The sequence below is a fragment of the Crassostrea angulata genome, chromosome 6, assembly GCF_025612915.1.
Source record: "Crassostrea angulata isolate pt1a10 chromosome 6, ASM2561291v2, whole genome shotgun sequence".
Classification (NCBI taxonomy): Eukaryota; Metazoa; Mollusca; class Bivalvia; order Ostreida; family Ostreidae; genus Magallana; species Magallana angulata.
The window spans coordinates 7,121,836-7,134,059 of record NC_069116.1 but is presented as its reverse complement, the minus strand read 5'-3'; the positions used below and the strand labels follow the sequence as shown (position 1 = coordinate 7,134,059).

The 12,224-nt window shown below is 34.4% G+C and overlaps 1 protein-coding gene across 1 annotated transcript in view; it reads left to right on the top strand.

Moving 5' to 3' along the window:
• LOC128186740 (maestro heat-like repeat-containing protein family member 1) overlaps nucleotides 1–3,871 on the top strand; it is a 72,185-nt gene extending 68,314 nt beyond the window's left edge. The window contains exons 39-41 of the mRNA XM_052856615.1: nucleotides 470–574; nucleotides 1,882–1,945; nucleotides 2,555–3,871. Coding sequence (XP_052712575.1) covers nucleotides 470–574; nucleotides 1,882–1,945; nucleotides 2,555–2,637 — 252 coding nt within the window. The 3' untranslated portion in view covers nucleotides 2,638–3,871. The remainder of the gene's footprint in view (nucleotides 1–469; nucleotides 575–1,881; nucleotides 1,946–2,554) is intronic.
• Nucleotides 3,872–12,224: the final 8,353 nt, after the last annotated feature.

The window sequence follows — 12,224 nt, the reverse complement described above, 5'->3', positions numbered from 1 at the left end:
GCTCCCACGGCGTATAACTGCGTTTCCACGGAGTTCTACTTGGCGATTAACTGCGCTCTTGCTGAGTCTCCGCCGAGAGCTCATGACGTGCTAGGAGTTTTTACCGCGCGTCCACGGCGTGCTCTGCGCGCTGACTGCGCTCACAAGACGTTCTTTACTTCTTGATTAGTTATATTAATTTGTACAATTGTATGGGAAACAAACAAGAATTTACAACTAGTAAATAAATGATTTAGAGATGATCAGAGGCCATTAACAACAAATTTCAGCGCCATCTGCTGGAGGATGCTAACCTTATCTATGGAGAATTCCTAAGGTAAATGACCTGGCAAAGCTAATGGTAAATGAACAAGTAGAATTCCTACATTTTCATTAATTTCTTAAAAATTATTTTCCAATGATCTTGACCTTGATATGGGATTATATGTATAATTATATGTATAATGATGAAGATTTGTGGACATTTTAGATTGATGATTTTCCCGACAAAGTGAACTTTTATGTGATGGGTTGTGTCTCCTTCTTCAAAAGTTTTTGGCCGGAGATCAAAAGTAATGCAGCATTATTTGTGGGTAAGAATGATATTTACGATTTTGAATTAATTGACATAACAATAAGGTTGTTATTTTTTAGGATGTAACAACAATGCTAGGAAATCTCAGTCAAGTTGCATAATTAAATTTATGGGGTACCAGAAATCTAAGTTAAAAATTAAATTAATTGTTTATAGGGTTATTTTTGGTCTGCTTTATTTTCTTTCTATGCTTACGGTGATTGAGTTTGCCTCAATTTAAATTTAATTGCTCCAAAGAGTTGTGATTAACTAGATTTTGATTACTTATCAATCTCATTGAATACTGTAGACTCCTTATTTTAGGCAAATACTTAATTCAGCAATTCTACCGTTTTCCATCAAATTGCAAGAATATAAAATCTCGAACACCAAACTTTTATCAGAGTTTCATCTAGTGTACATAAAAGCAAGATTTTAAAATCTTCGAGATGTGCTTCATGCCATTTTATGTAGATATTTATTGCTCATGTTTCTCACTTATATTAAGAAATATTAAGGGGATAAGAAATGGAACTAAAATTATCTCTGTAAACAGATATAGTATAAACTGGGTAAGACTGGTTTACTTAAGAAATAAAGTAGGAGCTTTCATGAATGTTGCAGAATAACCTCCGAGGTCAAGAAATGTTGTTAAAAATATTAAAGCTGAATGAAGCTTTCCTATTTCAAACAACATTTCAAGACCATGCAAGGAGATAATCCTGCAGCATTCACAGTAACAAGAATTTTAGTTCTACTCTACTAACAGTTCAGAGTTTTCTGAATCACCAATTGTTTCTCAGCATTGTCCATATACATGTGTTTGGCTCCAAAAAACTGATTTTTTTTTTAGGCTATTGTTGCTTAGATGAGCCATGAGGCCCATTGGCTTCTTCTAGTCTTGTTAAAATTCCTGTTTATCAAACATGGTAACATTAACTCTTGCAAAATATACATTTCTCAACATATTTTTCTGTAGTTTAAAAACTGACAATTGTTTTTCATAGTATATTCTACCCTGGAAAGCATATTGTTGCCCTAATTCAAAATGGTTTTGATTAATATGTTATATTTCTCCATCGTTACTCTCTGTTACCATAGCTTTGGGACCACATGCCAACAGTTTGATAATGTTTAAAGTTTTAAGATATCAAATTTACCAAACTGTTAAGTATGATAAAAAGTTGATGAGCATGTGTGGTCATTGCATTTTGTTATTTATGTAGAATTGATATTAACAGTCTAACAAACTGTGAGAATGATGTTTGGTATTACATATAGTTGTCTTTTCAGAAAATGTAGAAAATGTTTTAAATTGTAGGTTACTGTATTTACTGGGAAATTTACCTGAGGCCAGGCAGAGTGCAATATCCAAGGAACATGTTTGCTCAGGTACATTCACTTCTGAACAACATAACATATTGAATACAAATATCTATCAAGACATGGTTTGATAATAAATTTCTGGTAGATCTTATTTATAGTATACGTGACATAAGTTTTAAATATTCTAGATAAAACAGAAATTAAGTTACAATACTATAAGTTTCTTATGTGCAGAATTCATGACATTGTGCATGGGTAAATTGGAGCAAATGTTTTCCAAAGAACTATATATGATTTACATTTTTCTTATCTTTCTACGAATGGGAAATATAGAGTGCATGCTTGAACAAGGAAAAAATTTTGTCACTTATTAGTCTTGGCTAGGTACATCATTGATTAAAATATTTTGTTTGTTCAAGCATGCGCGCTATGTTTCCTGAAAGAAAAACTGCTTGAAAACTGCTTGAAAAATGAACATTATATAAAAACATCACATATATATCTGTACAAAGAAAACAAAGAATTACAGTAAAATGATGATGTTCATTTTAGGGGGCCATTTTAGGCCCATATCATATATAGTTCTTTGATGTAGAATCAATCTTGATCTTTTTAAATAAAATGGGTTAAGGTAGATTTGTTTATTCAGTAAGTTGGTATTTTTGTTGGTTGCAGCGTTAATCATGTTGCTCAAGGACCAGACGCCTGCTGTTCGCTGCCGAGCAGCAGAAGCTATGAGTCTCCTCTACCAGTATTAGGGCTCTTCTTTTATACATAAGTGAACAAACAGAACAGACAGTGGAAAAACTGTGGGAGCCCTGGAGACATGGCATGAAAGAAATCCATTCTAAAATCTGAACACAAAATCAGCACATATCATTGTTACACCAAATCCAGAGTGAAAGGGGATCTAAGGGTCAGTGTGACCAATGACAGTGTTTGTTTTTTTATTGTACTTTTTTGGATTTTTTTTAATGGGTATCATACTGGTATTTCTTATTTCTTGTTAAATTGATTGCTTTTAAACTTGTTAATGTTTTGAAGGAACATATTTAATTTGATGGGTGATCCAGAAATGTTTCTTGATTTAGTAATGTGGCCCAATGAGCCTTTTTCTATTTTAAAATCATCATGCATAAGTGGGTGGCAAAAACTTACTTACTGAAAAACTCTTTTGTTGATTGGATGAAAATGTCAACATTCTCGTTTTCAACCCCCGGTCTAGATAGATTAAAATGCTGGTAAACATTTTGGCACATTCAATTCTGTTAATTGATTTTCTTCAGTTTGTTATTTTTTTACTTTTGTTACAAAAAAGATTTTGGCCCAGGTTTCCTATACATGTGACTTAAAAGTTCAGTTAAGCTTAGGAATGTGAAAACAATAGTGAGAAAGTCCGTATATGTTTATGTACTTACTCGTATGATGCAGTAGATACCAAATTGAAAGATGTTTGGGGATGTATGTGCAATATATCATTTTCTGTGTTTATCAAGTCAATTTTGTTTTGTTTTTAATATACATGTATATTGGTAAAAAAACATTGACCTGGCTAAATGTAGCTTGTTTGCTTATGTTTAGTCGTCCCCCAGAATTTGAAGTGTTGAAATGAGAAAGGTGATAAGTGGTGGGTACAAGGGGGCACAAGATCAAACTGTGAGGAGTATTAATTTACTTATGTATTACAGCATATAAGAGATGAGAATTGTAGCACTCTGTGAGTTGTGAGAATCAGTATGACATGTATACTGAATGATTATGTTGTTTTTTATGATGTTATTTATTCATTAAGGCCCAGTGTTTGAGTGAAATGAATGGTTTGGACGCTGCTTCTTTTATTATCAATTTTTGTTTATGAACCAAAGTGATTGTTAAAGACCATTCCAATGTAAAAGTCTTTGCTTTAAATTTATGCAATAAATATGTTATTCCCTTAATTTTTTTGTTTTGAATTTTTGATCCAAAAGATTAATAAAAAAAGATTAAAACATGTTTTAAATTGATTTATCTTTTAAAACACCTATTGTTCCAGAAATGAACTTAAAAAGATGACCAAGCAAGGAAATCAAAGTATTGAAACTATTGATAGAAGTCTATTATTGTAAAACTGTGTAATGTTTGGTATTGAAGGACCATTAAATGATCCATTTTTATTACTTTATCTGAAATGCTAGCATCAGGGCATGTCTAATATTTGAATGAATTATTTTATGATTTGGCAAGAAATGTATCGTTCATACTAGTCAGGCATGAATCATTATTTATTTGAATTGGAGGGAGGAGGTGTTATTTTTACAAAGAACATTTAACCCGTATTTTTCCGACGATTAGTCGGTATATTTTTCCTCTGAAGCAGAGCACCCAACTTATCGTCTTGTTCGACTTGTCGTAGGCTCGTAGTCAGAATTTTTTTAAAAATAGCATTAAAAATCTTGGTTTTAATCATCTTGAGTTGGCTGTGTGATTGAAAATTACGTTGTTGAATTCACTGTTCATCTTTATTAATTATCATTTTCACTCATCTGTCAACACTTAAATACATAATAATAACAACAGTTATTAAAAAATGTTACATTGTCTTTAATCGATTAAAAGTTTTACTGTTCCGTTTTTATAAACACATCGTCACATGGTTCTATGTATCACTAGTAGGAAGATAACATCGCGCAGTAAAAATGAAACCAAGTTTGAATGGAAGAAAACATTGCAGTAGGTCCGGGGGATGTTTTTTTAAATTTAATTATTTTATTTGTAAAGAGTTGTTAGTGGAAAGTATAAATCAGAAATATTTAATGTTCAAATTCAATCTTAAAATACGTAATCGGCAATTATCAATACTACTGTTTATACAATAGGCTGACACCGGTTGTGTTAATAATCTTGCCCTTAGGCTGAGATCTTTACGGCAATTTCACTCCCTGTGTATACAAAGAGTACCGTTATAAGAGTGATTATAGTTCATTGATTAATTATTGTCCAATTCTTTGATTATTGTTAGATAATTTTTTTAGGAGACGTATGTATGTCGTATATCGTCATTATCAAGTCGTACAAATGATCGATTTATTTCTAACAGTGTCTATGTAAAACAATAGCGTGTAACTGCATTACTGGATACAAAGTAAACAAGTTTCATCAAATCATAGTAATTGCTAAGCTTTCTGCACTTGAGATCCCCCTTTGAAGTCCGACACGAGACAGGTGCATGCCTATGACACCGGAAATTGTTAAACAAACATTGACCACGCGCCGAGTCAACAGGTGGCTGGTTACGTAATGGCGAATACACTGGCGATAGTCAGAGTGGATACTTATTTTAATGCTTGGGCATAAAATATTTCTGACAGAGTAAGTTTAGTTTTGCATTACACGCGATATTGGGAATTGTTTAAAATGCAAGCGACTTTGTAGAAGTTGCCGGTATTTGAAAATTTGATGCATAAGTATAAAGCGTAATTGTTTAAATGTTAATCATTAATAATAATTGGTAGCAATATCGGTGACATCATACACTGATAATGTTACTGCAGTTTTATAGGCCATTTTGAAGTGATAAGATCGACGTATGGTCTGAGATCGACGTATCGTAGGATTTTGTTAAAATTTTGGCTAAAAATGGGCAATTCGACGAGTCGTCCGCATCGACGAGTCGTCGGGAAAATACGGTAAAAGCCAAAACAAAATACAAAATGAAACGAAAAAACAAAAAGAATAGAAAAACACCAACTTTAAAAATTTTGAATGTAGGCTCAAGTATTATTATCAGATTTATAAGTAATTATTCAGAATAACTTTTTATGGTCTCAAAAAATGTGAAGAGAGGGAAAGGCAGTTGGATTAATTTACTTATAGATTAAGGGGGAGGGGTTCTGAAAGCATATGCCACTAAGTAAAATGCAGTTTACGACCAACGATATCGGCATAGATCCAACAGCCTATAATACGTTTATCAAAGTTGGAGCTTTTCAGTGTGGTTGATGACCAGTTTGTTAGTGATGCAATAGATTTTGTTTGCCTCGGACTACAACGACGCAACCTCATTGGATAAAACGCGTCACGTGATTGCAGTCTAAATCTCTACAGAAGACTATTTGTATTTTGTCGGCAACAAGGCGGATGCAACCGCAATTTTTTTTCACGTTGTATTTCTTTCTTGTATATATCAATAAAGAAAAGAATTTGATCCTCGACAAAACAAACCACTTGATAAGTTTGTTACTGACGGTCTACTAAAATTTGTCGTGTTTATATCGTCCATAGAAATCAAGGCAAAACATGATAAATGTCCGTAAACATGCAGTCCATAACAAATCAATAAGAAATAGCATTCATAAATTACAAAAATGAACATGATTTCCAGCAGCGGACGCCATGAGTCTCCTCTACCGGTACCCCTTTTATGAGTGAGATTAAAGAAAGGAACAGTGAAAAATGTTACAGGAGCACTAAAGACGCGTCATGAAAGAAATCCATTATATAATATGAACACAAAATTTGACACAATCGATTAGATAATGTTGCCCGCGTTAGCAATGTTGCCCATGATCCTCTTTTCGCCTTTTTAAATAAAGGGCAAATAGTTAATTGGGAGAAAAATGTCAATGCTTTTATTTTCAGCCCCCAGTCTAGACTACTTCTTACGAAATAGACTTATTTACATGTACTTGTAAATGTTAATGTTCTTCCACGTTAAAATTTATTAATTATTGCCCCCTCATTTTTGATGTACATCTGTCTTAATCAGGTCGGGTACACTACCTTTTATGGATTGCATTATTTAACATGTGACAATATTTACGTCAAACAGACTCTGTAATCAAGTGAATGAGTTGCAAAGCATAACAGTCTATAAAGTGTTTACACAATATTTAATTGCTTTCCAGAAAATTTGTTCATCTTAATTTTTCCTTCAGAAGGTAAAAAATATTATGTACCATTAGCTTTGTTCCATGCTCACATTGAAAAATACTGCTGTTTTAGTTGATCAGTTGTTGCTTCAAAAACCGATCAGTATCAATTAGGCAAACATACGCATACAAGTACAAACAGATTTTGATTACGAAAAAACAATACGATTGTTTTTTGGTGACTTTATCAGTGTGCACTAGAGATAAATACAGGTAACTGTACATGTTATAACCTACGTTAAGGCCCTGTCACAACAAGCTGCGTCCCCCAGCGTGTTCACGGCGTTGTAAAATTCATGGAATCGCCGTACGATCGCAAGGAAAATTCAGAAAAAATGTACAGTTTTATTTGAAAATTTTACAAGTGGAGATGTCACGGCGTCCTGACGGCGACCGAGGCGTTCTTACGGAGCTCCCACGGCGTATAACTGCGTTTCCACGGAGTTCTACTTGGCGATTAACTGCGCTCTTGCTGAGTCTCCGCCGAGAGCTCATGACGTGCTAGGAGTTTTTACCGCGCGTCCACGGCGTGCTCTGCGCGCTGACTGCGCTCACAAGACGTTCTTTACTTCTTGGTAAGTTATATTAATTTGTACAATTGTATGGGAAACAAACAAGAATTTACAACTAGTAAATAAATGATTAAAAGATTGTTTTGATTTTATGAAAATGTACATTGTAATTGAAACATAGTTACTTCTAAACAATTTGTGAAGGACTAGGATTAAACTCTTAGTAGTCAGGTCTACAAAAACGATCCGTTATTAGCTGTTAGAAAACATAAAAAAGATATGAAAACATCAGAATCAAATGGTATGAATTCCATCTACGTCCATTGATTGGTCTTGGAATATTAGCAAATGCTGCTTTTTACATAGTCATCTACATCCAGTTTGATAATTATTACATCGCTTGCTATTGTACAACAGCCATTTTTCGAGTTTTCGTGGTCTTGATGACAACGCACTAGAAACGCCGTCGGAGCGCGGTATAAACGCAGAAGAAACGTCACGAGAGCGCGATGAACGCAGCAACAGCTCTTTGGGGTCGCTGTGTGAGCGCGATAGAGACGCAGTGAGATCCCAAAGGACTCCGTGAGGTCTCTGTGCAAGCGCAATTGACTTATCACTGCGTCTACACTGCGATTAGCTGTGTTCCTTGAGCGCGCCGACGGAGCTCTTGTGGCGCTGTTGGAGATCTTACGGCGCTGTCACGGCGACCTCACTACGCTTCTTCGATGTGTTTATCAGAACGCCGAGCCACGGCGCGTACTTTGTGCATGTTCAAAGTGCGCGCCGTCGCATGGCGTTCAATGCGATCCCACCGCGACGGACGAAGATGCCGTTGCGTTGTTACGGCGCTGTAGGAGAATCTACTGCGTTTACCTTGGCGTTTTGCATTATTTAAGGACGCAGCGGGATCGCCGTGAGAACGCAGCTCCGGTGTGACAGGGGTTATAATAACCACGGTAATAGAAATGCACAAATATACAACCGCAGAAGCGCAAGCTATGTAGCATATAGTATTTTGTACGTTACGCATTCTGATGAGTGTCCCTGAAGAAAATATCAATGCGCATTCTACTGATGTTGTCTCAGTTCTGGGGTATCACGTGAAAAACGGTACTCACTGCCTCTAATTCAATAGGACATACATTGTACCTCTCTTTTTAACATTGACAATGGAGTATCTAAATAGGTTGATATACGGCCTCATATGCAATATTTTTTTAACCGTGAACTTAGAAATGAAAGATCAGACATAATTGTCCATATTTATTTCATAAATTCTGAAAAGTCATTTAAAATGAGTTTCCACAGGACAATTCAAAATGGTATATTTTTTCAATACTCTTTGTATACACTGAAACTTGTAGTAACCCACAATGCCTTGCAACTCATTCTGCTGATTGGTTTGTCGATAAAAGTAAACAGATGGCTAATTTAGTATGCATTTATGCCGACGTCACAAAATCTAGTGGTCTCGACCTGTTAATGCTCTTATAAATCTTGATTTAAAAAAAACACTTGATGAAAAACGAAAAAAAAATTCTTCTTGATTTCTTACAAGTGCCTCTTCTCCACTGCTGTTGTATCCTATCTTTTCGATGGTATTATTCCTAATCCTTGCCTGCCTATTGCCACATACACTTCCCAACAGTATCACCACTCTGCCTCTCGTACTGTCTTCTTGGCTGACTCCTTCCTGTCCGTCTTGATGCCCTTGCCTCTCGTACCTTGGCATCACTGCTGTCGCGCATCATCAGAAACTGCCTGAACTTAGTGACCTTGATTTCCTTGACGACTGACGTCATGCATCAGTAATTGCAACTTTGCTCTCGTGATGTACTAAGCAATGCTGCTGAAGCTTCTGAGAACCTCGAGCCATCTTCTAAGATACACTGATCTATCGTTCCATCGATTCCACTGATGTTAATGGCACGTTGTACACAAGTAGAGGCCAAAGAACTGTTGTGCTGGTATATCCATGCCTTGTATTTTCCTGGTAAAGCGGTTTTGTCTATGATGTCCCCTGATACTGTATAGCCAGTGAAAATCGGAACCTCTAGGTGCTGGCACAATGTTGTGAAGTCCTGAGTGGTGAACATTTCTTGTAGCCTGTCAAAGTAACTCTTCAGCAGCATCCATATCCTGTGTGGTCTATGGCCGGTATTGTGTAATGTATGTTGGGCTAGCTTATGAGGCATGGAACCATCAGTGACTGGATCCAACCAAATGACTGACTTATCATCTCCTTGGCCTCCTGTAAAATTTCTATTAGAACACTTGTATTCTCTTCACAACCTAAGACCCCTCGCACTCCACCCTTCTGCATACGTTATACTATATGAACTGAAATATGAAACTTCTCTTCCCTTGTTTTACCCTGCCTTTCTTGGTCTATATACTGTATGTTGTTTTATGACAATATTGTAACTTATTACCTGGCCAAACGGTTTGATGTTTTGTCCAATGCATGGTTGTCAACTTTAACCGTTTGAGGGGCAATGTCACAAACCAACAAGAATTTCATAGAAAGTGGAAATTTTAAGGAAGGAGTCTTTTCTGCATGGTCTTCGACTTGTCAAACGAAAATTTGTTTAAATGTTCATGAAATCAAGATGACAAGAAATTAAATTATCATAATTTTCATTCATTTTTACTATCGTACAACTTGGCATAGAAATTGTCATCAAAGTTTAGAATCTAACAAGGACTATTTTTTGTGGAACGTTGGCGTGGGAAAATATCACGTTTTTGCAATTCAGTATTGTTCATGAGTTTATTTAGCATTTTAAGAACAATAAAATCGATGTTGGATTTTTTTTAACTAACGTGAACTAATGATAAGATACTTGGGTTTCAGAATCTGTTTTTAAAATATGATTTGCCTATCAAATTACATTTTTATTAGCTTTTTAAGCGCTCATTCTATAAATAGATTTATGTAAAATAATTCGTTAATTAAAATAAGATTTTCTCTCTTATTAAATGGTCAATATATTAGCTTTTTGTCAGTTTATATCTTTTTATAAAGTCTTCATGATATGTAAAAATCAGAAATATTTTTATGTTGGAAACATAAAAAAGAATCAAATATCTTCAAAATTTGAGAAAATTTGAGGAAATGCGGGCTAAGCAATATCAATTTAAGTTTGAATATTCCAATTTAGTATAAGCTGATAGACATTTTAATATTCTATCATTTCATTAAAGAATAAAAACTTCATACCTTAAACAGATGTCTACATAACTGCAGATAACTACATTTATTTTTAGCATCATTTACATGTGTAGAGTAAAATGGTAGTGACCTTGACTTGAACTCTCTGCGAAAACAAGAATGTCAAATTTGTTTAAACTGATAGAATCATTAGGTAATATAATCTGTTTGACTCGTCACTGTGTCAAAATTTCATGAAATTCTTAACATAAGAAGTATGTCCAATAACGAAAAGACTCTTTCCTTAACACATATATAATTATATATACCTCTTTATCATTAAAAAAAACTCCATAGCACTGACTTCTTAATGTTAACGATTGACAGGTGTAAAGGCCGTATCTCTCCACTGAAATAACCAAGGTCATGTTCGCTCACGTTCGCAGTGTTATAACATATTCTGTATGAAATTAAGGAAAGTAGAGAGAGAGAGAGAGAGAGAGAGAGAGAGAGAGAGAGAGAGAGAGAGAGAGAGAGTGTGTGTGTGTGTGTGCGTGTGTCTGTGTGTATGTGTATGACGTCTTCAAAAGTTACTTCATTTAAACAAAGATCTTAGAAGACACATAATACCAATTATAAAAGAAAATGGTTGCATGAAAAGCTCTCCAATTTGCATTCGCTTAAGAAGATGGAGGAAATAAGATAGTGCAAATGTCCATATTGGTTCCAATTTCTAACTAACCAAAGGTTTGGTGCTTTAACCACTGAGCCATTTCAGGCACAAAAAGAGCGTTATTTAAATAATATATGGGACTTAAGCCACGAATTCACGGACTTTTATTTTTTTAAAACGTTCATTGGTGGGATACAAAACGATATTTTTTAATTTATAGTGGGTCATCAGTCATCATTGAAATGAAAAACAGGAATAGAAGTTTAAAAAAATGAAATTACATGTATATTCGAAGTTTTAATGCGCATACACCGCTTAAAATCAACTTACTCCAAGTATTGAAGATATTTAAGGGTTACAAATCGATACATGTTAAATATACATTGTTTTGAATGATTTTAAAAAAAAAATGATTTGTTGATATTTTTATTTTACAAATCTTATCCGTCCTAATATTAAGCATTTTACACGCCTTATCCCCGGTTTTCGTTCATATACATGTAATTTTATATAATATTCTCAAAATATTTTTTCAATATAGGCCTATAGCTCTATGTGGAATTGTACCCCGGCCCTCACTTGGTTGCTTCTTTATGACTTGCTGGGGTTATGGTAGGTTTATGGTAAAAAATCATTTCACAAGTTGTTGTCGAATCGATAATTAAATTGTAGTATTAGCCTAAAAAATGTCTGATAGTTTTTTTTCTTCAAAATGTCTAAAATTCATCAGTACTGGTCAACCCCCCCCCCCAAACAAAAAAAAAGGGGTTTATACTGTACATGTTTTGAAGTTTTAAAAATCATCGCTGAAGTGAATGATTATTTTGTTGAGATTAGAAAATAGCCATTTATTTCAACACTTTTTCCAAAATAATTTATGCCATGTTTTATGGTAACTAACTGGAGTAACAAGATAATGCGAATACACTAAGTAACATGCTACTTTTGTAATGAAAAAATAATGTGAAATTAAAAAGATAGAGTGCAATATTAATGTTTTCTGAAAAATAAAGCCGAGAACATTGCTTGTAATCAAGATGCTTAAACTATAATAATGTTTGGTAAAAAAAAACAACTTGTTTGTGCCGATATTTTTTTGTAA